Below are 27729 nucleotides of genomic sequence, written 5' to 3'. Positions count from 1 at the left end.
GCCACAAACCTCTTTGCTTTTGATGAAAACAGGCTAACATAGATACCACCTACCCATGCTCAAATTCAAAATCTAGAAACTGTTATTGAAACTTTTGCTAAATGAGCAGGGTTGAAGAAAATGAGAAATGTTTTCTGCACCTTTGGCAGATGATTTAAGGAATGGCTTATTGACATAAACATGTTTGGTTTTGGTTTTGCCAAAGTACTTTACAGCAGTTAAATTAATTGAACCTCAAGTGCATTGATTGATTGATTGATTGATTGACTGAGTGAGTGAGTGAGTGAGTGAGTGAGTGAGTGAGTGAGTGATTGACTGACAAATATTTCCTAGTCATTTCTGGCCACTGAAACTTTTTATACAAAAGTTGCTTATAGATCACAATGTCCTTTATACTGATTCAGGGTTGGGAAGCTGTGGCCCTGTTGTTGGACTTCAGCTCCCATCAGCTCCATGGCCTATGACAGGAGATGTAGTTTAACACCAGGTGGCAAGGCACAGGTTCCCCATCCCCAGCCTGGACACTGATCTTTCTAAGCCTGTAGAGGTTTAAATTTAAACTATATTTAATTTAAAAAACTTCCTTCTCCAAGACACATAGTATTTATTGGTGGTACATTGGTACATGTTGTGTAATTAACAGATAGAATTTTCCACAGATTAATACATTGTTTTATTATTGCATGTGGTACAAACAGAAATACAAAGAAGAAAAAGTTCAAGACAGACAAGTCATAAAAATATGTGCATCATTTATCAAAAGCTTTCCTTCAAAGGCTATCATGAAAGCATCTTAATGATTTGTGAAACTTCATATTGCCAGAACACAGGGCATACTGATACTTTCAGCCCCTAACTGAAGTGTATGCCGAGAAAAGCTGCTTATTGAAAAGGGGCCTATTGGCCACTGATAGCTCTGAAATCCTGCAAGTTTTCTCCTCACAACCTTTGCACTATATATCTGAAGAGAAGGTGAGGAGCTGCACTGCACATTCACAAGATGTAGGTGCGAAAATCAGGTATAGTGACCTTGTCACATTGCACTATGGCTACATTACATTGGTTGTATAAACAGCTTCTTTTCATTTTGAGTTAATTAACACAGAAACTAAAATGTAATTCTAGCATATGAATGGTGCAACAAAGGATGCAGTGCCCACCAAGGTCAAGGCTAAACTGATGAATTGGCAAGCCAGGTTAAAGCAAAGTGTGCTGTTTATATACACCCCATAATGCTTAAAGCACTCTCTGGGTGGTTAACAATTTAATTATGCAGGCTATACATTGCCCCCCCCCCCCCCAGTGTGCTTTGTATTCACTTTATCAATCTCAGAAAGATGGAAGGCTGGGTCAACCTCAGACTGCCTACCTAAGCTCAGGATTGAACTCATTTCATGAGCAGAGTCTTCACTGCAGTACTGCAGCATAACCACTGCACCGTGAGGTTAAGAGAAGTCTAAGTGAATACGCTGTTCTGCCTTTGAATATATAGTCTATCAAACAAACATACAGGGAGTTTTAAACAGTGATTTATTTCACTGACTAATATGTTGTCATTAAATCGTGTTCAGAGAACAGTAGTTCTCCTCAGTTCTGTTGTGGCTTTTGACGCATAATTCTCCTCAGCCACCTTATGAAATTTGACACAGTGGTATAAACACCATATTTTCCCTCCCTTGCACACCCTTCTCCCCAACTGATGATACCCGTGACGAAGTAGGTGCCCTTGTATTCAGTGACATGAGGGCCTCCACTGTCACCCTGACATGCATCCTGAGCGAGAGTGTCATAGCCAGCACAGAACATATTCTCAGTGATTGCGAAATTGCTTGAGAGCTTGCATGTGAGCCGGTCAATGTAGGGAAGTTTCACTACTTGAAGTTTGGTGGATACTCGACCTTTTTCATGGACACGCCCAAAACCACTAACAACACCAGCAGTTTGTCTCATTAGAACTTGATTAGCAAAGTCTGCTGTCGGAAGACACGCAGGGATCACATATTCAGAAAACTGGATAGGATCCTTCAACTGAATGAGAGCTATATCATAGTCATAGGTTTCCAAAACAAATTTCTGATGTACGTATACTTTCTCCACAGCATGAATTGATCCTGTTCTTCTTGTTGTTGTATCCACTTCCCCTGCGAGAGGTTAATACAATATAGTTATTATGTGGTACAAATATACTGGTCTTCAAATTGGACTTTTCTCCACAACAGTTCAGGCCTTGGCTAAATGTACCAGTTACTAAGCTGAAAGGAAAACAGTTTCTCTACTGGCAGAAACACTGAAGCTGGTGTACAACAAGGAACAGTGGAGGCCGGACACATTTTCTAAACCTAATAAAATAGCAAATTAATTCTCTCAAAAACATCTGTAATACTTTTGGGGGTTTTTAGGTCTTAATTTGTGACAGAATGACATAATAGAACAAGTTAGAATTATTATTTACTGGTCAAAATCCTGTTGCTTAGCATAGTAAACTGCACCAGAATTGAGCCATTGAATCAGTGGGGATTGGGTGAGTTGACCTCTTCATACATTCCACTGATTCAAATGGTCTTACTTTAGCTGCAGCCTACTTTGTCTTAGTATAAAGGTGTTGACTCACTAAATCCCCATTGATTAAAAACAAAAGGTAGCCTGTTAGTCTCTTCCAGCACATGTACCAGCCCCTCCCCCCGACCCAAAAGACCAAGAGTTAATACTGAAATGCTGGTGAACTACCTGTAATATTGTACTAGTGAACGTGTTTCTGCGTGAGCAGCGGTTGACTGCAATCCACTTCTTCGGGTGCATGAGAATACAAAGTTGAGGCCACAGAGAAACATAATACATAGCACACATGCTGTGGCAAAGAGGCTAAGTAAAATGGGATACAACTAGGAAAGCAGCATTATATGTTAAATCAGGGGTGGGCAATTAATTTCTATAGGGGGGCCACATGAAAAATCTGAACTGTGTTCGGGGGCCGAACCAACTTTAAAAATAAAATGAAACAGTGATGTTATGATTGTTTTTATTTTAAACTTGTTAATCTTCACAAATACTAAAGAGGTTTTTTTGCGGTATGTTAAAGATAAGCAACGGATCAACTTTAGACAAAAAGCTATAAATGGTTTTGATGTTCAAACTGTCTGCGGGCTGGACAGGAGCGGCTCGCGGGCCGTATGTGGCCCTCGGGCCGCACTTTGCCCAGGTCTGTGTTATATCATTATATGTGCTATAACACTGTTGCTCCTGTTTTGATTGAAACAGTGACAACAGATTATTTCCACTCAGCTCTACTGCCACATTTCCAGTCTGATTCTTCCTGCCCCCATTATACCCCACAGGAGATCCATGATGCACCCTCATACACTAGGCTAGTTTTAAAAGAAATCTCAGTAGGTTGGGAGATATTAGCCTGAATCTGCATTGCACCTGTAGAAATTCCTTACCCCCCCTTGTGGTTCTCGTAACTCAACCCTCTCCCCACAGATCAGTTTGGGGGACACACAGGGGAGGAAGGGAACTTCCCGTTCTACTGGATTCATCTACTCCTCCAACAGAAGTCTAGTGCTGAATATTCGCCTAGATATATATGTGAGATAATTGCCAATAATTTTTAGGATTTTAAAGGAGAGAGAAAATATTGAGAAGAATTGTTGCTGGATTTTTTGTTCCTCCAGTGTAGCTTACCTAACAAAGAATTTCTATGGCCAAAATCTTACTGAAGCTTAAATTCTCCATAACGTGATGCTGCTAATTGCAGATAATTGACAAAAGGGCCAGGCTGCATCTCAGTTGCCTTGTCAGGCACATAATCAGGCATTTGACTTAGGGTGTGAATACATTAACAATAAGAGCTGCTTTTGAATTGGGTTTTGTGTAATTAAAATTGATTTTATTACTATATGATGCATGGTGAAGCCTGCTTGTTTTGGCCATAAAGTGAATTTTTTTGAAGAGGCTGGCAGGTGATTTTTAATTTACGAGTTAACACACTTGTGAAATTGATACTTTATTAATTGCTTCAAACAATGTGAACTCCCCTGTCATACTGAATACTGTCTTTGTTGGCTGGTATGGGTTTCAGACAGAAAGACACTGTCATTTTTTTCATCTGAAGTAATGTTACTATGACGGTATGTCACTTAATTTTTTTTAAAAGAGAAATGCATACAATCCAAAGGCTGCCTGAAATTTAAGAAATACGGCACAACATTGATAACAAATGGAAAAAAGAAGGTTTCAACAATTGGGGATGCACCAGGATCAGTGACAATGCAAACCATGCAGTCTGGTTAATGAAATGATTTAAAATCTTACATGTAGCTTCCTGAAGAGGTTTTAATCCCCTCCTTTATATCAGAGTAATAACTTTCAAAGTGAGAACACACAGTGATACAAAAAACCATGTGACGAAAACACTGGAGCAAAAATCAATACAAATCAGCAGTGTAACTGTGCCCTTAAGACATGGCCCAGCACTTGGTAATTCGCCAGGGCAAGTTATAAAAATGCAAATACTGTATCAATAGTATTCTGGCTGATGTAGTTAAGTATCTTCGAAGTATCAATGATATAAACTGAGAATACCTACCTACAACAACTTTAATTAGTTTGGTTTGGTTTATACAGTGAGCAGCAGTGAGCACATAAATTGGGCTCAGAACAGTTCCTCCACAAAACCCTTCTTCTTGCTCATTTAGTAGAAGTGCCTGAAAAGAGAAATAAATGTGCAAATATGATTTTATCAGTGACTCTGGAGGGGGAAATGCTGTTATTTACCTTCCCGGATATTTAGGGTTTTATAGAATTGTCCGTCCCAATTACAATAGACCTGATGAATGAATGGGATTTGTTCATTGGGATTTAGCTCCTGCTGTGCTCTGCTTTTGTTGGGTTATTCTTTCCTTTAGGGCAGTGGTCCCCAACCTTGGGCCTCCAGATGTTCTTGGACTACAACTCCCAGAAGCCTTCACCACCACCTCAGCTGGCCAGGATTTCTGGAAGTCCAAGACATCTGGAGGCCCAAGGTTGGGAACCACTGCTTTAGGGAATATTTGTTCCAGTGCATCTGTGCACTCAGTGCCTTAGATCAGAGAGGGGAGGGTTGTATGCTGATTTATTTGACAAAAAATTTGTCATTTCCAAACAAACTGCATTTGAGATCAGCGCATTAAATAACAGGTATTTTTAAAAAAATCAAAGCAACCTATTCAACAACCAGTGGACATTGAGATCATTTTTAATGGGACTTGTTTTGGATAGACTTAATTTTTTAAAAATTAACAACATAGGCTGAAAATCTATTGCGGAAAGCCAAGGGCAATTGGGCAAAAGGTTTTCACATTTTGACAGCCATCTGTCACAGGCCTGGGTGTATGATTAAGTGCCTGACCCAGGTATCTCTGAATGCACAACTGCCAGCTAGCAGGACTGTAGAAAGTAATATGACAGCTGGTTCATGCCGGACAATTTCTAGTCAAAAAAGCAAGCAAGCAAGCAAGCAAACACCTTCATCTCAAGAAATCAAACTTCAGATGAATGGCATGTACCACATTTCTGTTTGAATGAAATGGTTTAATTTTGAAAGAAATGCACTTTTTAAAAATATAATGAGATCTGGCATAAATTTTGGGAGTTGGGTATTCCATCATTATATCAGTGGATTATTGAAACGGCATCCATCATTTGTTATTGCCAAGCTTTAGATTCATAGCTATAGCAACAAACACAGATTGGCAATAACAGCAGCACAGGGCCTGAGCCAGACAGTAGTTACCTGTGATGGATACAGATTCTGAAACACCCAGTTTACACACGGTCAAAATAAACCAGCATCCAATTGCAGTAGTCTAGCATAATGTGATCAAATAGCTTCAAGATTTTGGAAGAATGAGTGCTGTATAACCAGTGTGAGGCTGAACTATAATACGATTGGTGTGGCCACCTGATTTTACTGTACGGTATGTGTAGTTTAAAAGTAACATAATTTTTGTAGAAATACAAAATGTAAGATGCTCTACTTAGTAGAAAGCTGTTTTAATTTTATTAACTAGTGTCTCTCTTCCCTCCTTCCATCTCTCTCTTCCTCTTTTCTCCCCTTTCTCTCTTTTTCTCCCTCTTCTCCTTGTGTTCCCATCACACACACACACAACCTTCCACAGAAGTGTGGGAGGGGAGAATATTTCAAAGCCTTGGGGCTACATGGGGGTGCCATTTAGGAGCCATTGCAGGGTGCTGCAGATTTGACCTTCCCTGCCCAGAAGTGATTCCACTCTGAAACCTGATTCCCCTGCACAGCTTTTTTTTTTTAAAAAAAAGAAGTTTCCATTGGTGGTACTTTTTCAAAAGGCCAGAACGGACACATGGAAGGAGAAGGCAGGAAGGCAACATATGTATATGGGGTATAACTACATATAGTGATATACATGTGCATATTTTAAAATCACTTTTGTAAGCCATTTTAACCCCACCATTAGGAAAAAGGAAAGAGATGAATGAAGTAAATAAAGAAAATAAATGTAGTTTATGCTATGCTTTCTATAGACGGATTGTAAGCAAAGGAGCAGTTCAAAACAACTTGTGCTTTAGCAAAGTACTACTGGAAATAAAGCAAGCAGCATAATGAGGCAACTGGACTTACTTGCCAGGGACATTGGCCCAGTTCACAATCTGATCCATTAACAATGCGTGTGTCGCGATCCGAATCCAAGTTGGTGTCTTCCTCATTGAGTGACACGTCCTCCTGGGTTGGCAGGCCAGGACCGGTTGTAGGGAAACTCCGATAACTGCCTTCAGGAATTGCATCATAATCCAGACTAGTGGGAATGTGGTCAGACAAACTTGCTTCCCTCTTGGTCTTGGTCTTGGCTTTCTTAATTTTACCGCAGGGGTAATCAGCTGCAAAATCACCATTGGCATTTAAACGTGAGTGATGTAACCAAGCCAACTGGTGCTCGACAAAGCAGAAAAGCAAACCTTTCCAGGTTCTGCATACATAGCTCCTCTCTATTTTCTCATCACAGACCTCTCAGTTTAAGAAGAACACGGGTGGACGGAGTCGGTCCCTTGGAAGGAAGGGAGCCAGGAGAAGCAGTAAGGTGGGCATCAGCAAGGAGCTTTGGGAGCCAGGGAAAAACCAGGAGAAGAAAGCAGAGGGGAGTGTGTTTGCATGCGGATGTGTGTCAGCAAAGACGGATGGATCAAGTGCATGTATTTAGTAAATGCAGTCCTGCAGCTGGCACTTGAGCACAGAGTGGCGCTGGCTTTGCAAGACTCTCACTATCTCCTCTCCTCCTCACAAGGGAGAAGGCATATGAAAGACAAAGTCCTTCTGCAAGCACCAGCCCTAGTCATTGGAGTGGAGTGAAGGCAAGTCATGCCAGGGGCTGATATCCAGTCCACAGAGGGTTCAGAGCCAAGGAATCAGGACTGCCTGGCATCCTCTCAGTTCCCTAGCCCCACCTTAATGATGTGAACCAGTTACCCACACTGCGATCCTATTTGAGAGTAAAGGCACATCCGGATGGGGGAAACCGGAGTGGTCTGGTTCACACTTAAAAGGTTTCTATCTTTAATGCCATCTATTTTATTTCTCACTTGAGCAATCCTTTTGTTCACACTGATCAACATTTCTTCTCCCACAAGAAGGGCAAGTCTTTGTGTTCCCCCTTTCAATTCATGGCACTCCCCTTCCCACCGTTCTCCTCACCTTTCCCCATGGCTGCCATTCAGTGGGCCATGGTGACTTTTCTCCTTTTTGTTAAAATATAGAAAGTGACACAGCGAAATAGCAGTGCATCTCCCCAGCACGATACACATAATGCCACCAACACATGATACGCATACTGCCACCAAAGTGCAGTACCTTGTTTACCTAGAATCATGTTGCATCAATAGGAGAATATACTTTTAAAAATTAAAAATGGGGGAGTAGATGAAAATAGAGGAGGAGGGCTTCTCTGTCATCCCTTTCCAAACCACAACTTACCAAATACACCATAGGTTATCACCTCAGATAACACTGCCCGCAGCTCTATTTCAGTGCAAAGTAACCATCCACATAGAGTATGCAATGGAATAATTAGGAGTGCCCCAAATCATGCCAGAAAACTCTACAGCCCTTAGTGCTGAGCCAAAAAGGAATTAGACAGCCATAAAAAGCGACAGGATAGATCACCCTAAATTGAAATACATGTGGACGCTGTAATTCAAAAACACTTTTCCTTTCTTCCCTCCCTCTGCTTCCCTAGTCCGCTCTGGGGATGCAACTGAGGGAGTGGGGGAGGGAATTTATTCTGCCAACAACATCCTTCCCACTGGTCAACTGACATTATTGGATATTTCTTTTCTCTCACCTTAGAGTGGAAGAACCAATGAAAGGATCCCTGGACCAAATGGTCAAAGGATGTTATTTTGGATTTAGAAGTTCTTGTTGGAGTTTTTACACAACCTTGCATGCTGCTTCTAGTAGGTGTGGCTGGGAGGGACCTTTCTGGACTGATTGACTTTCAGTCACTAACAACACTAAGCAATATTTCTTTCCTGACTCTGATTCAAAGAGAGCCCCTGCCTCTCTGCTCTGCTTCTTTCCCTTCTCTCTTTGTCTATTGGGAATAAGTCAGTCTGTTGAGGCCTGTTGCTGCGGGCAGTCATATTTTTTTCAGTTTGCTGTTTGATCTGCTCAACAGTAAGTAACTGAAACCTTTTATTCTTTCTCATAAAGATGGCTCAGAGAGCGTTGCTGAGACTGTAAGTGACATTTAATGAGAAGAAGGGGTGGACTAATCTGAGGAACATGACGCTATTCTGCTCTGTGGATTCTTGTAATTCTGCTGTGCAGCTTGAGGAATTTAAAAAGAATTCCAAATTCTGCAACAATTTTTTTAGTCAGATACTTACTTCACACCAGGACATATGCATCACACTGAAAACAAATGAGATTTTGGCCACATTATGTCAAACAATATGAATGCTGGGAAGTTTGATTAACAGGGACACAAAAAACCTGTAATGTTAATATACCTGTTGCAACACAGGATTCTCCATTGTTTTCCAAGATATACCCATCGGCGCAAGAGCACACCACATTATTCTCTTCATGTTTGCAGAAGTGCCAACATCCACCATTGTCTACCTTGCAGGATTTTTGTATGGCTGTATAAAGGGGTAAACATGTATGAACACAATGAAAGCAAACAATTCAGCTGGCAAAGTTAAGACCATAAAAGCGGGCCAGACCCATTTGCGTCTCCCACTTTATAAATCCTTCAGATCTTTTGGTACTGGATCATTCTCTTGTTCTATCTTAAAAACACTTCATGAGACCTGAGGTGGCCTAAAGGAGGCCTCTGTCCTCACAAGGCTTAGATCCAGTCTGCATGGATCTGCTTGGATCCAGTTGCATCTGCTACCCTGAAGCAACCTGTGCATTGCTCGGCCTTGCAGCAGCTGTCTCTTCTTTCAGGCTTCTGGCGGTGTCTTGGGGGGGGGGAAGGTAGCGGTAGCAATAACAAGGCAATTACAGACTCAGTTTACTGCTGGGAAGAGTCCAAGCCTATGACAGTCAAATGATGATGACTGGCTGACACTATAAGGCCACTGAGAAATAGGTTCAGATGATGAGGCCAGTGGGTGTAAGCAGGCAACCCAGTCCCCTCGTGGTGTCTTGCAGTACAGTTCTCATAATCCTTGACCTTTGACTCTGCTGGTTGGGATTACTAGAAGCTGGAGTCCAACACATCTGGAGAACACCAAATTGCTGATCAATGCCCCTATTTTAAAAAAAAAAACTGCCCTTTTATAGCGTAGTACTTGCACTATTGGGTTGGTATATGAATGAATGAATGAATGAATGAATGAATGAATGAATGAAGTCAGAAAACAAACTTACTGTATTCACAGTTCCGTCCAAGATAGCCACTTAAACATGTACAGGTATAGCTATCAATGCCATCTTTGCATGTCCCACCATAATGGCAAGGGTTTGATTTACACTGGTCCCCATCTATAACGGAAAATAACAATAAAAGGATAAGTGGGTTCTGGAATCCAAAATGTTAAGATGTTTAGGTCTTAAGAAAAAAAAACACAGTACTGGCAGTCACTTTTCATATTGTGGTATTGTTTCCTAGAGAACAGGTATAGTTGGAACATTTGTTAGTGAACTATTATACGTGTAATAAATTTGTCAGAAAACCATGATACTATGCATACAGCAGTGTTCATATACAAATCCCCAAAAAGGCTGTTCTGGAGACACAGCAAATCACTGCATTCCATAGGATGCAGTTGTTCAGATGGGGATAATGGAGTTGGAAGGGGCCTACAAGGCCATTGAATCCAACCCCTGATCAATTCAGGAATTAAAATCAAAGCAGATCCGACAGATGGTTGCTGAATTTTCTCTTGAGTGCCTCCAGTGTTGGAACATTCACCACCTCCTGAAGTAATTAGTTCCATTGTTGTGTTTCTAATAGTTAAGACTTTTTTTGATATTCCGTGGAAAATATTATGTATCTTGGACTCTGGGATGATTAAGAACAAAACTTGTCCCTCCGCTGTATGATAATCTTTGAAGTATTAGAAAAACGCTATCACATCTCTCCTCAGCCTTCTTTTCTCAAAGTTAAACATGCCCAATTCTTTCAGTGTTTCTTCCTAAGGCTTGGTATCCAGTTCCCTAATCATCCTTGTTGCCCTCCTCTTGACTTGCTCCAGTTTGTTGGCATCTTTCTTAAAGGCAGTGTCCAGAACTGGACACAATACTCTAGATCAGTGGTCCCCAACCTTGGGCCCCTAGATGTTCTTGGACTTCAACTCCCAGAAATCCTGGCCAGCAGAGGTGATGGTGAAGGCTTCTGGGAGTTGTAGTCCAATAACATCTGGAGGCCCAAGGTTGGGGACCACTGCTCTAGATGAGGCCTAGCCAGTGCTTAATAGAGAGGGACCAGTACCTCATGGGATTTGGAAACTATACTTCTGTTAATGCAGCCTAAAATAGCATCTGCCTTTTTTGCAGCCACATCGCACTGTTGGCTCATATTCAGTTTGTGATCTACAACGATTTCAAGATCCTTCTCACTTGTAGTATTAGTGAGTCAAGTATCCCCCATCTTGTAACTGTGCATTTGGTCCCCCTGCCCCAGGTGTAGAACTTTGCATTTATCCCTGTTAAATTTCATTCTGTTATTTTCATCCCAGTGCTCAAGCCTATAAAGTTCTTCTTGAATTATGTTCCTGTCTTCTAGCTCTTCCACCCAGTTTTGCATCGTAAGTATTCCACGAAGTCCCTTATCCTAATTGTTAATAGAAATATTGAAGGGCACCAGACCCAGAACTGAGCCTTGTGATGCCCCACTTGTTACATCCTCCCTATTTGAGAAGGAGCCATTGATAAGCACTCTCTGAGTATGATTCTGTAACAACTGTACATCCATCTGACACTTGTACTATCCAGCCCACACCTAGTTAGCTTGCTAATCAGAACATCATAGGGCAATTTATCAAAAGCTTTGCTCTAGATATATTATGTCTGCAGCATTCCCTCCATCTATCAGGGAGGTTACCCAATCAAAAAATATTTTGGATTGATTCTTGACCCAACACAACTCTAAGTAAATCAGATATCTGTGTGACCTTTCTCCCTCTCTTTCCCAGTGTTGTCTCTCTATCTTGGTAAAATCTGACCGTGAGCTGTTCACGGCAGAGAACTTTTATTTATTTACATTTTATTCTGAAATGTCACACAAGTTGATAGTAATATAATCAGTCAATTGCCAAGGTCAGGTTTCCCTTGTGTAGTTCTGATGCCCAGGCAGAACCTGCATACGGTCTGGTCAGATCTTCTAGGGTAGTGGAGTGAGGTTTCTACAACATGGCACTGCCACTCTTTTATTCACCACCAGGAAAGTAGTATTTGTGTCCCTAACTGGCACAACAGTAAGTGAAAACTCTAGCAATTGAATTCCACTAGTATTTTTCACTCTTAATGAATTCATAATACAATTGCATTTATATTATAAAATACACATCAGAATATTAAAGTTGTGGGAGGAGGAGCTTCGTCTTGGTGAAGCTAGCAGCTCTCAGGAATAGCTCCCCGGGGGAAGCTAGAACCACTTCGGTCTGGGACCCTTCCAGAAATGGGGGGGGCAAGGAAGAGTCAGGAGAGACTCTTCTGCAGCAGCTTGTGAGCCACAGAAGTTAGAAGATTGGGCAGCAACCCGATTCGTCTTTCTTCTGGAAATTCACATCAGCACAGATGAAGATGGGCGCCATTCTTGGCAACTAGCCAAAGACAGCTCCATTCGCCGAGAATAAGAAAACAGAAGCACGGCGAAAGTATACATCAAAGTAAGTGGAAGCCCTTGTTCTATGAAAAACCTCATTAAATGAAGAACAAGTGATTGTGTGCAAATTTATGACCAAATGAGATAAGGAGCGGCATTCTTAGCATTCCAGCTTTATCCAAGCTGAGGTCGGGTTATTTCGAAAGGAACAGCCAGGCAGAAATAGCTCGTGTCTCCATTAAAGGAGGAAAAATAACTCTTGAAGAACCAACTGACGGGCCTTGAAAAAATAATTTCTGCTGCAAACTGTTCACTCTGGATTCCTCTGCCTCTGTGGTTATATATTTTTGGACTGTGTGGGACTCTGCTTTCTGTGAACAATATACTGCCGGGACTCTGCTGGATCTCCCTGTTCGGGGGAGGAGAAGAAGCCGTTGGAAGTAAAAGGAAGAGCTGTGAACTGGGGGCTATGTGGTTTGAACTGAACTGAGATCTTGACAAATGACATTCTAATAATAGAGTCTTGCCGGGTGAAGGTTAAAACAAACTTGGAGAAGAGAAAAGAAGGGGAAAAAAAAAAGAAGCAACCGGTCTGAAGATATTAGCGACTACAAAGACACTTGAGAGATCTATGTTTTAGATTCCATCTCCTACTTGAATGTACCTGCTATCTTATTGCTAATATGATATAGTGGTAAGGTGAAATATTAGAAATATTGGATGTGTACTGGGATAAAGGGGTGAGGGAATATTAAGTGAAAATAGTGGAAAATGGAACCTCCCCCTGAGAAAAATACTGATCGGTGGTTAGACTGGAAAACTTCTTTTCAGATGTCATTGTTGCAAAAATTCATGCAGGTAAATTATTATATTGACCAGATGGAAGACGTGATTGGAGGCTCTAGGGGAGGGAAGGTAGCGGAGGTTAAATTACACCAAAAAGAGATTTCAGAACCGGCTGTATTGATGAAGATATCAGATAATATACAAGGGATGGAGGACCACCCAGTAAGAGATGTAGCGATTGAGGCTGAAAAGCAAACTTTGAATGATATTGTTTCCCCTTTTAAAATATGGAAGGAAAAAGAGTCGCAGAGGAGGAAAGGGGAGGAGAGGGGGAGGAGAGAGCAGGATTTATATTATTTTGGGTCTGCTGAGTGCATTCTCAAGAAAAAAGGAGGGTGAAAGAGGGGATATATTTCACAAATGGCCCTGGTGTTCTGATGCCGTGGGAATAACATAGATTTAAGCTGTATTACATGTATAAGCCGAAAGCTAAAGAGGTTAATATATAGACAAAATAGTCAAAAGAAGAAGAAGAAGAAGAAAAAGAAGAAGAAAGATGAATCTTTATTGGAACATGAATAGATTAGATGTGTATATACTTGATATGTAAGATTGAATGATTATGCATTTGATGTGTTCTTATTCTCAAAACCCTTTTTCCACCCCCCCCACTGCCCTTTGCCTTTTGTATTCCTTCCCCATCACCCAATAGTTTTAAAAATAAAATTTAAAAAAAAAAAAGAATATTAAAGTTGTAAAAAGCAAAGAAAAAATAATTTCTTACCTACATAAATGTTCCAAAATTCATCCTGATCAAACAAAGAAACAGCAGAGTTTAGTAACAGTTTTGGTTGCAGTACCGCAATTTAACCACTGTGCCACAAGCCTCTTTTACACCTCAAATTAGCCCACCAGCCCCATGCAGCCTCTGAATGCTCTGATTTTAAAAAGTTTTAAAAAACATATTTGGCTCAAGAAACTCTCTTGGAGATGCATGGTCTGGATTGAAGCTAGTCTGCTACATTTTTACAGGTATGTATTAGCACTCAGGCCCTGTGTATCTCTCAACTTTAATTTCTTTAAATTTAGCCACTAGAGGGAGCAAGGGGGCTTTTTCAGTTAAAAAATTGAGAACAGCTGTGTGCAAGGGGGAGTGTCACAGGTTTGGCTTTTCAAGGTCCAGGGATGGATGGCTATGGCCCCAGCATGATTGTCCCCCCCCCCCACACACAGAGACTTTAATCCAAAGCAATGCAGCTAGCTGTCTTATTTTTCAAAGCCAAATTGCACTGTAATAACGTTGCATATATTGTAGCCCAATTAAGAACCAATGTTCTGTGAGATCAATAGAGATCAGTACTTCTATAAATTACTGTAGCCTAATGATGCTGACCATAAGTCGGAGCTGAACCCTGATAGTTTCTCTTGATGACTAGGGTTTGCACAGTCTGCATCTGGAAAAAAAATTACATTTTGTTTAGCTGCCAGCTTGCTGCTGTCTGCTCATTAGGAAAAGAAAAGTAGGACTGGGTAATTTGGGCAAAGGCAAACAGTGGGGCCCTTGAATGTCTCCATTTACCATCAATGGACTTCTTCCACCTATGCCCCATCTTTCAGGACTGTAAAATATTTGTGATTTTGTACTTCTTGCTTCTGAGAATTTGTAAGAAAAATAATGGACAAGGATGTAGCAGCTGTTTATGCAGCATGACATGCACATGGTTTAAAGATGATGACAAATGCAATGTCAACAGGGCTTCTTGATGTCGTGAGACCACCTTTCCCACAGACAGCATTTGCCAGGCAAGCGTTTACAACCCCAGCCATTCAGACCTTTCCCTTTTCTCCCATTTTCATTACTTTTGCTTCATCCTCATTGGAAAAACTGGGTGCAACTCAAGAAGATGCAAGTCTTTGAATGGGGAAAAGCAGAGAGGACCTCTGCAGGTTTCCTACACTACTTGCTCTGACCTACGCTGACCGTCCTTCAACCTTACCTTGCTGTTCTTAGGGCAGCTGATGTCACTTCCTCTCCCACGCCTCTCTCTTGTCTCTCCAAGAAGGAGACAACTTGCTTTTATCGCCAAGAGACGAAAAGGGTAGCCATGGCTCTTGACATCTCAAATTCAGTCAGCTAGAAGTAGGATTTCTGTCACCTTTTCTATCCCGTGTGTTCCTCTAATACAGTGGTCCCCAACCTTTTTAACCCCGTGAACCAGTTCGGGAAGGTGGGGCACCCCCACTCATGCACATGTGCGAAGGAGCACACGCTCGTGCACATGTGCAAAGGGGCACACACTTGTGCCGAAGGAGTGGGAGGGCACTTGTGCAGGTGCATGCATGCTTGTGCGCATGCAGAAGGGCGGCGCACAGGGGGCACTCGTGCGCATGCGTGAAGGGGTGGGAAGTGCTCACATGGGTGCGGCCATGCGTGTGCAGGTGCAAAGGGGCTGTGCAGGGGGGGAGGGGGGAGGTCTGTCTCCATGGCTCGGTCCTGCTTAGGCCGTGGACCAACACCGGGCCACCGGGGACCTCTGCTCTAATAGACACAAGCTTCACTATTTTCTTCAAAAGAAAGCGTGGACGTTGGTTCCTTTACAAAGGGGAAAGTGTGCACAGGTAATCATTCCAGGTTTCAAAGGGCTGAATCCACAAATAATTGTGACTCCTGTACTGTTGCATGCTTACCCTTCTGCCCTAGGAGAGCCAGGTAGGGGCAGTTTCTCTCTTTCTGGAGGCAGCTACGGGCAACGGGGGGTAAAAAGAAAAGGAACAGCAAGTGGGGGGAATAACAAGGAGAAGGGGGATTGACAAGGCATCTCATGCCACTGACAAATCCACCTAGAAGGCATACTTGGGTTGTCAGTGCTATTTTTCCGACGTCTGATCTTGCTCTCTGAAGCACTAGCAGAAAGAGCAATGACTACCACATAAAGACAAACCACACCCAGTGGCTGGCTTGGCCTTACTGTTTTTTCTTGGTCCTCAAAAGCTTCTCGGGCTTCTTCTTTTGAGCACCTTTCCTCATGACATTCTCTTTCAATATTTCCTTGCTTGAATTCCTCAAATACTGAGTTGGCTCGTTTTCTTCTTTCCAGAAATTCATGGGCAGTTTTACCTTGTAAGAATACTGAATGAGGAAGCAAAAAGAAACAAACAAAAAAGATCAAGTGGGGAAACAGTGCTGTTGGTCTAAAAACATTTAATAGTTTTAAAGCTCTAGTCATCATAGAGTAATGAAGAAATGTGCTTAGGATGGCCCTATTTCATAAGACAGACTGTTTCGCATTGCTTCAGTTGTGGTAGAAAGCACACTGCTTGTGCTTTCTACCACAAACGTTATTTTAGTTAATGTCTACATAGCAAGAATGAGCAGGTATTAGACTGATTCAAGCAGAGAGACACCAAACTGGCAGTGTGACTAGAAGATCCAATTATCCCAGCCTGGATCAGCCTAGAGATGATGCTAAACAAGGTTGATATATCCCTTGGGGTGACCTTGCATCCACATGCAGGGATTGGCCACAATCCTGTTTGGCACAATCTGGACTGATCTTTTTCTTTAAAACAAAACAAAAATCCCACTGTCTCCTCCTTGCTTTGCCTAAACTGTTTAATAATCCTGAGAAATGAAAAGGGAGAGGAAGTTTTGCATTTTTTTTTAATTGTTGGCAACTGAAGGTGCAGCTACACTTTTGTAATGAATGTAGTGAATTGGCATTTTTGTTGTTCCAGCTTCTGATTTTTTTCCAGGCTCCTCATTATGCCATAAAGCCATTTTCTTCTGCTGTTGTCTTTCTGTCCTTTTGTAGAGAATTATTTATCATGGTTCCAAATTGTCTGTTTGTTAATTTTACTTATTTCTAATATTTGGTTTTTTATATACCGTATTTTTCACTCCATAAGACGCACCTCCAAATAAGACGCACCTCATTTTTAGGAGAGGAAAACCGGAAAAAAAAATATTCTGGCAAATTCATAAGGCAGTAGCAATAGATAGATGTTGTCACATCAATTACCTCAAACTTCTTGCAGTGTACAACACAGTGAGAGCTTTTGAACAATTTGTAGTTGGCAAAGTTATTCCAATAGCCACAGACAACAACACTACAATGCTTTATATCAACCACCAAGGAGGAACAAAATCCATGTCTTTCTTGCTACTAACAGTACAGTTTTGGGACTGGTGTATTCTCAAGCATGTCATTTCACAAGTCATACATGTACCACAAGTGGAGAATCATGAAGCAGACTTCTACAGCAGGATGACACACAATGAGTGGGAATTACAGTACCATCTCAAGTTTTAACACTTATAATGAATTGTTATTGCACTGAAAGAGATGAATAAACAGATTGTTGCTGGGTAGTCAATAAGAGCTATGATGAAGAAATCACCACCAGCACAGGTGTAAGCAAACAGCAAAGCATGCCTCACTTCCACTCCCTCCCTTCCTCCCTTACAGCAAAAGTTTTTTTTCTCTCTCCATCATTCAGTTCTTTACTTTGCAGCATTCAGCATGTCCACAGAAAGTGTGCTTACTTTTATCAGCTTTTTGCAGCTGATCCTCCTGTTTCCTCCACTCTCTAATCATTTTTTCAGATGAGGAGGCCCAAAATGTCTCTGCACTGTTCACTGTTTCCATACTCCTTAGCATATTTTACTACCTCTAGTTTAAAAGGAATGCTATATGCTAGCCTTTTCTGTTTTGCACTGGTAGAATGAGTTCCCATACTCTGCAAGAAAAATGTGCCCCTTATTCATCACCACATATACTGCTTCCTTTTACAAATATAATCTCAAAGCAGCACAGAATCATAGAGTTGGAAGGGGCCTATAAGGCCATCAATTCCAACCCCTGGTTCAATGCAGGAATCCAAATCAGAGCAGATCTGACAGATGGTTGTCCAATTTTAGACTACAATAGGATAAAATACAGTAGCTGGGAATCACAATGAAAAGATAAAATCTACCAGCAATATTGTAGAACAACAATGATTAAGAAAAACCAATAAAAACAGGGGGAGCGACACCATGCAGCTTTTGTTAACATAAAAATACTACTAAAATTTCTATTTCCAGTTGTGTGTGTGTACATGTGAAATGCTATTTATGAAATGTTGGGTTCTGAAACCAATTTTCAAGATTTTAAAGCCTTACTTGAACATATTCAGATCTGTGATTCAGATCTGCCCTCTGCAATTCAAATTGCCTTGCTCCATAAAAACTGGACTCAGCTAATGTGGCAAGCTAATACACCAAATAAAACCTGTAGCCCTAGTGGTAATATATTAAGGAAAGGAGTGTTAGGTCCCTTTTTGGTTTCCCTTTTGAACTTTATTCTGCAATGTGCTCAGTGCCTTTTTAATCATTCTGTGCTTCAGAATGAAATTTGGCTAACAATACACATTAGCCTCCCCCCCCTTAATGTTTTAAATATCTGCAAAATTACTTCTATTTAGGCCTAATTTATGATGAAGTGATGCAGCTTCCTGCAAAGCTCTGAACTACAGAGAGCTATTCTAGCAGGCTCTCAGTAGTAACTTTATCTTCCACTCACCATTCTCAGGCCTGTTTAAGTTATTGCCAATTTTAGAAGCTTTTGTTTCTGTCCTCTCTCTCTCTCTCTCTCTCTCTCTCTCTCTCTCTCTCTCTGCTTCTCAAAATGTCTGGCTAGTCACATGGTCTAACTTCTCTGCAGAAGGTGAAGGGAAAGAGACTCCTCCTTCCTGCTTTGCTTCTCCAATAGAGAAGCCTACTGGGTGATGCAAGCAGGCAGATATGCTAATATCTGTGCACTGGAGGATTGTGGGAGGAACATCTAGCCCCTGATGGGGGTCCTGTGGGGCACCCCAAAACACTGAGTAGCTCTCCTGGCCTCTTTCAGGACTGGGGCTGTGCAGCACTCTTCTGATCAGGAGGTACAGCCGGCGGTCACCATGCCTTTGGGGGATAGTGCACACAAAGGGCCAGGAGGCTTAGGGGCCATTCAAACTCAGACCTGGCAGGGGTGATACCATTGTTGTAAAAGTGGTTTTCCCAGGGTAAGGCTCATCTATTGCACTTTGGATGAGCTGATCCCTGTGATTTCCCCAAATGTGGGAAAATCAACTGCCTAAGTGGGAGATTGTGTTTGTGGTTTCCCTTGGTCTTTCTAGAACCACTCTTTGGTTCTTTGCTATTTTCACTGCTTGCTGCCATAGGCCTGTTTGCCTTGCTGGTTTTCCAGGTGGGCTGCAAGAGGCAGATCCTAGAAAGCTAGCAGTGCAGAATGGTGAGGTCCAAACAGAAAGCAGTCTCTGCTGCCAGTTCAGAGGCCTCCCAGCATGGCAGTGGGAAGCTTTTGGATGGTGGTGGCTGAACCCTGGGTTACTGCATTCACTCCATAAGATGCATGTACTTTCCCTCCCACCTTTTTGGAGAGAAAAAGTGCGTCTTATGGAGCGAAAAATACGGTATTTCAAAGTGACATAATATCAGATCAATGTTACAGATTATACAGTTGTGCCCCGCTTTACAATTGCCCTGCATTACGATGAAACTGCATTACGATGGTCTGAAAAGGCTTTTTTTCACTTTGCGATGATTCTTTGCAAAATGATGATTTTCCTACAGCTGATCGGTGGTTTCAAAATGGCCACCAGGTAAATAAAATGGCTCCCCGCTGTTTTTTGGGATGGATTCCTCGTAAGACAGCCACCAAAAATGGCCGCCCTATGGAGGATCTTCACTGGACGGTGAGTTTCTAGCCCACTGGAATGCATTGAAGGGGTTTCAATGCATTTCAATGGCCTTTTTATTTTCACATTATGACGTTTGCATTCTACAGCGATTTCGCTGGAACAAATTAATGTCGTAATGCGAGGCACCACTGTATATATACAGTGGGGTCTTTACTTGAGAACTTAATCCGTATTGGAAGGCGGTTCTCAAGTCAAAAAGTCTGTAGGTCAAGCCCCTTTGAGAGTGTTTAGAAAACTCACTTTTCAACAAAAAAAACATGCAGTTAGCTTTCTATTTCATGAGATCATTTAGCAACTCCAGCAAAGGGACAGCCAGCCACTTGGTTCAATCTCAGCTATCGCAGATGCTAGAACTGAAACAAAATAGGAACAATCCTACTTGTACCAAAACGGGGATTAAAAAAAAACCCAGCAGGCCCTGACAGGGACCAAAAAAAGGTGTGGGTAGGCACTGATCACATTGGGCTGGTTTGTGATGGAATATACATCATGTGGTCACCAGGAGAAGGAACGAACCAGGCTGTTCCCAGCCTGGACCAACCATGGGACTGATGATGATGATTTAAAAAGCCTAATATGGACCCAGGCCTAGTGATCAACTATCGACCAGTGGCAAACCTCCCTTTTCTGGGCAAGGTGTTGGAACATGTGGTGGCTGAGCAGCTCCAGGCTCTCCTGGATGAAACGGATTATCTAGATCCATTTCAATCGGGTTTCAGGCCAGGTTATGGGATGGAGACTGCCTTGGTCACCCTGTTTGATGACCTTTGCTGAGAGAGAGACAGGGGCAATGCATCTCTGTTGATTCTCCTGGACCCCTCAACAGATTTCGACACCATAGATCATGGGGTCCTTCTGGACAGATTGGCTGGGTTGGGAATGGGAGGCACCGCTTTATGGTGCTTCCACTCCTACCTGGCTGATCGGGTCCAGAAGGTCGTGCTGGGGCACAGTACAGTGGCGCTTCGACTTATGAACATCCCAGCTCACAATCATTTTGAGTAACAACCAGCTCTGGCCACAAAATGTTGCTTCTACATGTAACCCGAGCTTTGAGTTACGACTGGAAAAAAGGTGAGAGAAAAGGCAGGGTGTGACGTTTACCCCGTGGCCCATGCTTGTTTCACCAAACCCCAGAGCTCATGAAGGTATCCCAACACACCTCTTGACACGCTGCCACCAGTTGATCTCTTTATCAGCTTATTTCTTATGAAAGACTAAGGTCCATCCAGTACTGACTTTTTTTAAACAGAAACAGGTTTATTGATTGCACGTGGTTTCAGGTGTAATTCTTAAGCATTCTTAAACTTCCACAAAGCTTCAACATTTTACTTTAATCTCTTCTATATTAATTAACACTGGTCACACTCCGACCAATCACTGACTAATCACTCCTTAAACCAGGCTTGTTCAACCTGCGGCCCGAGGGCCGCATGTGGCCCAGGTTGGCTCATAATGTGGCCCAGTGCAATTTTTTATTTTTAAAGAAATTCCAAAGTTTCAAGTTACACTGCCGGCGCTTGCGGCTCGAATGCGACTGGGGCACGTCACAACGGTGGGGGGGGGAGAGGGAAGGAAAGAAGGAGTAGGAGGGAAGGGGAGAGGGGGGCTGTGTGACTGCATTGTGCCATCCACGTCAATAGGTGGACCCCCTCCCGGCCCCATAAAGCCACCGGAGTCGAAGCTGGCAGCCTCTGCTGTCTGAGATCGCAGCTGCCGGTAAGCGTGCTTGGAGCGGGGCTGCGGAGGATGGCTAGGGCTGCCCCCCCATGCGGCCCAAACCAAATTTATGTGCGGCCCAAACCAAATTTTCATCTTCTAATGTGGCCCAGGGAAGGTGAAAGGTTGGACACCCCTGCCTTTAAACAGTATCTGCCTCCAAACCCCAAACTATCCTTCTCTGTCGCTCTCTCTGACTCTGACTCAACTTCTCTCCCCCAGGCTCCGCCTCTTCAGCAGCCCCCTTGGCTCCACCTCACAACCATATTAACATATACAACGTATGAATAATGCATAACTTATAATATAACTTAGGGTAGACACCACACGGGGAATTTAAATTGCTAACCATTGATCGGCGAAGAGGCTGCTGCTTTGTAGCTCTTTTGCCCCAACGGTTAGAGAGTGTGTGTTGGTGGAGGCTTCGGACTGCCTGGTGCTGCTTTCTGCTTCTGAGTAAGTATATTTACAAGGTTTTGCAGCATGGGTTTGGGCTGGGGGGTTATGTTTCTGTGCTGTGATTTTTTTAATGTTTGGTGTGTGTGTTTCCAGCCCCAGCACATTCCGATGGGGCCTGCAGTGTTTTGTTTTGTTTTTTTGTAAAACCACCCCCCCAAAATCAGGAACAGATTAACTGCGTTCCAATGCATTCCTGTGGGAAATTATGCTTTGATTTACGACCATTTCGGTGTCCGAGGGTGCCTTCTTCTTCTCCAGGGGAGCCTCGTGATGCAGCACTGCAGCCAAAACTGTGCTCGACCTAGGGTTCGATCCCAGATAGCCGGCTCAAGGTTGACTCAGCCTTCTATCCTTCCGAGGTCGATAAAATGAGCACCCAGCTTGTTGGGGTGTATGTGCAATGTGTAGCCTGCATAACTAACTTGTAAACCGCCCAGAGAGTGCTTGAAGCGCTATGGGGCGGTATATAAGCAGCACACTTTTTGCTTTTACAGCTGCGGAGAATATATAAACTTCACCTTTACCTGGATGAGTGGAGCCTGGTAACAGTCACACATGCACTGGTATCAACCAGACTGGACTATTGCAATGTGCCATACGTGGGGCAGCCTTTGAAGACGGTCCGGCGACTGCAACTGGCACAGAACTGGGCTGTGCGGCTGGTGAGTGGTGCCGCTGCGTGGACTCATATCACGCTGGTTCTGAAAAATTTATATTGGCTGCCAGTTGCTGCTTGTGCCCAATTCAAAGTGCTTACTTTGGCATATAAAGCCTTAAACAGCTTAAGACCTGGTTACCTAAAGAACTGCCTTGTTCCGCCACTTGTTCTTGCTAGGAAGGGCGGCTGAGGGACTTAACGCCCATCTTGAACTATATTACTACTGTTGTTTTTTATTTTATTATATTGTTTTTATTTTATCTATTATTCTTAGCCGCCCAGATTAGACTTTGGTCTAGAGGGACGGGGTATAAATGTAAATAAATAAATAAATAAATAAATAAATAAATAAATAAAATTCCATGCGAGCCTGCCCATACTCTAAGATCAGACCAGGAGGTCCTTCTGAAGGTGCCATCCCTGAAAGAGATGAGGGGGGTAGCATGTAGAAATAGGGCCTTCTTGTCTGTTGCCCCCCAACTTTGTAACACCCTCCCTATAGAGATCTGCCTGGCTCTGACACTTTTGGTTTTTTTGGCACCAGGCAAAGACCTTTCTGTTTAGCCAGCATTTTAATTAAATAGTATTCTTTAGCTGTCCATATGAGCAGCAGGGTTTATTAATGATAAACGTACTATTCTAATATATAGTATTATAACATTCGGAATTTTTATTTATTTATTTATTGGACTTATATACCGCCCCATAGTGCTACAAGCACTCTCCGGGCGGTTTACAATTTTTTTAATTATACAGGCTACACATTGCCCCCCCCAGCAAGCTGGGTACTCATTTTACTGACCTCGGAAGGATGGAAGGCTGAGTCAACCTTGAGCCGGCTACCTGGGATTTGAACCCCAGGTCGTGAGCACAGTTCTAGCTGCAGTACAGCGTTTTAACCACTGTGCCACGAGGCTCTTTTTACTGGTTTTAATGTTTTTTCTAAAGTTTTAATATTTAATATTTAATATTGTTGTACACTGCTCAGAGACCATTGGTAATGTCGTGGCTAAAAATCTTGAAAATAAATAAAATAAAATATGATGATGATGATGACGACAACAACAACAACAACAACAACAACAACACCAGGCACAGTCAAAATTACAAAAACATTGACTGGTATTATATAACAGATAAAGTTTTAACCAAAAACCTAAGTATCTGTTGAATGTTGACACAGTATGTATGTTCTTCCTAATATTGCCATTTTTTGTAGCTCCGGTGGTGTGACTTCTGAGATCTGCCACTGCATATAATACTGTGTGAATTTTTTTTATATTGTTCCCAAAGTCTCAATGACTACAGGGACCACTGAAGTGTGTTTCTTCCAGAAGTGAGATGTTTTGATTGCCAGTACTGTGTATTTTGTTAGTTTTTCCAATTCTTTATTTTCAGCTCTGACATCCCCTGGAATTGCAATCTCAATGATCCGGACATTTCTTCATTCTATTACTACTATGTCTGGTGTGTTATGTTCAAGGTGCTTATCCGTTTGGATCTTAACGAAAGAAGTTCCCTTAATCTGTTTTCTCCTAACTGGCAATTTCACACTCCTTTTGCCTTTGATTTTCCAGAGTGTGCAGTTTACTCCCTGTAGTCTTTTCTTTCTCATTTCCACTTGCTACAGCCATCTGAATCCCCATCCCCATGTTCCGCTGTCCTCTAAAAACAATGATGTTACCAACTATTCTCTGACCCCTGGATCAAACGTTTCCTGTTTTCCTTGACCTCTCTGCTGTTTTAGATAAAGCTAATTCTGTTCTCACCTGGTCAGATCACTCATGTTACATTAATCTACAGGAGGTTCTTCCTCATTTTCTCTTTCATTGGGGTCTCTCTGAGTTTTATCATTCTCTTCTCCAGCTTTTCTCTTTCTGCATTCTTCTCACATGACCTGGCCAAGTCCCACGGTTTTCAGAATTATCTTACACTCATTTAGAACTTCTAAAAAATTTTCCCTCCATCTAATCTGCATTTCTTGATACAGTGGGAGTAGCAAAGCAAAATTGCTGATAACTTCAGCATGATATTATAGAGAGGAGATGCATTATGAACTTTTAATGTGGAGTAACCATCAAGAATACACAAAGGAATTATACCAGAAAGATTTGGATATCCAGATAATGTTGAGCCAGATATCCTGGAGAGTGAAGTCAAGTGGGCCTTAGAAAGCCTGGCTAACAACAAGGCCAGTGGAGGTGATGGCATTCCAGTGGAACTATTTAAAATCTTAAAAGATGACGCTGTTAAGGTGCTACATTCAATATGCCAGCAAGTTTGGAAAACTCAGCAGTGGCCAGAGGATTGGAAAAGATCAGTCTACATCCCAATCCCAAAGAAGGACAGTGCCAAAGAATGCTCCAACTACCATAGAATTGCACTCATTTCACATGCTAGCAAGGTTATGCTCAAAATCCTCCAAGGTAGGCTTCAGCAGTACGACCACAAGCTGGATTTCGAAGGTGCAGAGAAACTAGAGACCAAATTGCTAACATGCACTGGATTATGGAGAAAGCCAGAGAGTTCCAGAAAAACATTTACTTCTGCTTCATTGACTACGCAAAACCTTTGACTGTGTAGACCACAGCAAACTATATCAAGTCCTTAAAGAAATGGGAGTGCCTGACCACCTTATCTATCTCCTGAGAAACCTATATGCGGGACAGGAAGCAACAGTTAGAACTGGATATGGAACAACTGATTGGTTCAAAATTGAGAAAGGAGTATGACAAGGCTGTATATTGTCCCCTGGCTTATTTAACTTACATGCAGAATACATCATGCAAAAGGCCGGACTGGAGGAATCTCAAACCGGAATTAAGATTGCTGGAAGAAATATCAACAACCTCCGATATGCAGATGATACCACTCTGATGGCAGAAAGTGAGGAGGAATTAAAGAACCTCTTAATGAGGGTGAAAGAGGAGAGTTCAAAAAACGGTCTGAAACTGAACATCAAAAAAACTAAGATCATGGCCAATGGTCCCATCACCTCCTGGAAAATAGAAGGGGAAGATATGGAGGCAGTGACAGATTTTACTTTCTTGGGCTCCATGATCACTGCAGATGGGGACAGCAGCCACAAAATTAAAAGACGCCTGCTTCTTGGGAGGAAAGCCATGACAAACCTAGACAGCAACTTAAAAAGCAGAGACATCACCTTGCCAACAAAAGTCCGCATAGTCAAAGCTATGGTTTTTCCTGTAGTGAAGTATGGAAGTGAGAGCTGGATCATAAAGAAAGCTGACCGCCGAAGAATTGATGCCTTTGAATTGTGGCGCTGGAGGAGACTCTTGAGAGTCTCCTGGACTGCAAGGAGAACAAACCTATCCATTCTGAAAGAAATCAACCCTGAGTGATCACTGGAAGGGACAGATCCTGAAGCTGAGGCTCCAATACTTTGGCCATCTCATGAGAAGAGAAGACTCTCTGGAAAAGCCCCTGATGTTAGGAAAGTGTGAAGGCAAGAGGAGAAGGGGATGACAGAGGACAAGATGGTTGGACAGTGTCACCGAAGCTACCAACATGAATTTAACCCAACTCCGGGAGGCAGTGGAAGACAGGAGGGCCTGGCATGCTCTGGTCCATGGGGTCACAAAGAGTCGGACACGACTAAACAACTAAACAACAACAACCACCAATTATGCACTCAGAAGGGTGCCTCAACATCCACCACCACTTCCTGGTGCTGGAAGGAAATAAATAATTCTTTCCTCATCTCACATTCTAATGCCACCTGACTGTTGGAAGTGACCAGGTGTAACAAGACACATACTCAAAAAGATGCATGATTTTGAATGGAGAAGAAAAGAGAGAAGGACCTCCTCAGGTTTCCTAGATGATTATTTACTTACTCAGAAATGTTATGCCCCTTCTTCAAAGTTAGGGTTACTGATATAATTTCCTTCTTTCACTCACCTTTCTCTTTTCTTGTCAAGGAGACAACATATTTTCTTTGTTCTCCAGAAATGAAAGGGATAGCCATGGCTCCTGACATCTATTATTTCTTTACTCATTTATTACATTTATAGTGCAAACTACTGCTCAAGATGGCTTATCTTCAACTTTAGTTCTCCAAAACTAGCACTTTTTTCACCCTTCCCTATCTCACATGCATTTCTCTAATAAACACAGCCTTTCTGATTTTCCTGGAAAGAAGTGTCAACATGATGCTTTCAAAGGGAGAACTGTGCTCCGCTCGTTATGAGTTTCAAAACCGCAGATGAGCTAAAGTTGCAACTGTGCTGTTGTTTGCTTAGTCTCCAAAACAAAAACTTCTGAATGAACCGTTTATTTGTAAGAAGAAGCTCTATCAATTGTATGTATACATTTGTTTCCCTCTCACCACCCTGAAGATGCTATGGATGTCCAGGGTCATTTTATCTAGAAATTCCTTGTTTACTATACAGTACTTTACAGTCCTAGAACTGGACTGACTCACACACTGTGTAGGCACACAAGTACTTTATTTTTACAGTTTAATTAAAAAGAACTGGACTCTGAATTTAACTGGCTTATATTGCAGGCTGCCTACTTAAGATAACAGACTTGAATATTGATCCGAAATATGTGAGATACATTAAAAATATATAAGACCATGTCCATTTCAGTGAAGATCTGTTTTAAGGTGATCCTCACTCATCCTGACACAGCTGGGGGAATCATTCTTATTCAGAGGAAATGAAACCAACTGCTTAAAGAGAAAAGAAAATGAACAAAACTCTTACCATTTCTTTCCGAATTCAGGAGACTAGACAGAGAACTGATGATCAAAATGAGGAGCAATGGGTTAGCCATAATGTCTATCGGTGGAAAACAACACTCTGCTCCCCTTCAGGGTTAGCTGTGAACAAGGTTCAGGCAGCACACTTCCTGCTGATGCTGTAGCTCTTATCACACACAGCAAAAGGGTTTGTGTTTGGACATGGATTTTCCAAATTATTGTGCTGAGTGATTGGATATCCTGGTCTTTTCCAAGTAAGGTCATAGAGTCCGTAGCAAATTAAAAACGTGTGGTGGTTTTGATGCCTCAGAAGAGAGCTTCCCCCTGCTGTTTGCCTCAGATATGTAGGCAAAAAG

The 27729-nt window shown here is 42.2% G+C and overlaps 1 protein-coding gene, 1 long non-coding RNA gene and 1 pseudogene across 2 annotated transcripts in view; 2 read left to right on the top strand and 1 right to left on the bottom strand.

The window, feature by feature from the left end:
• LOC144588494 (uncharacterized) overlaps nucleotides 1-13043 on the top strand; it is a 394222-nt gene extending 381179 nt beyond the window's left edge. Inside the window, exon 2 of the long non-coding RNA XR_013544088.1 lies at nucleotides 12974-13043. This is a non-coding gene — a long non-coding RNA (uncharacterized LOC144588494). The remainder of the gene's footprint in view (nucleotides 1-12973) is intronic.
• F10 (coagulation factor X) lies at nucleotides 588-27729 on the bottom strand. Its single transcript, XM_078391449.1, has 8 exons — nucleotides 27378-27729; nucleotides 16037-16197; nucleotides 13852-13876; nucleotides 9884-9997; nucleotides 9016-9147; nucleotides 6635-6891; nucleotides 4586-4703; nucleotides 588-2141 (listed from the first exon to the last, which is right to left on the bottom strand). Exons 1-8 carry the CDS (start codon nucleotides 27445-27447, stop codon nucleotides 1588-1590), a joined length of 1431 nt encoding a protein of 476 aa, XP_078247575.1. The 5' UTR covers nucleotides 27448-27729; the 3' UTR covers nucleotides 588-1587.
• On the top strand, nucleotides 19062-19214 carry LOC140706204 (U1 spliceosomal RNA; annotated as a pseudogene).

This window comes from Pogona vitticeps, chromosome 3 (genome assembly GCF_051106095.1).
Source record: "Pogona vitticeps strain Pit_001003342236 chromosome 3, PviZW2.1, whole genome shotgun sequence".
Lineage (NCBI taxonomy): Eukaryota > Metazoa > Chordata > Lepidosauria > Squamata > Agamidae > Pogona > Pogona vitticeps.
Note: the sequence above shows the minus strand (reverse complement) of the source record. Positions and strands in the feature narration are given on the sequence as shown.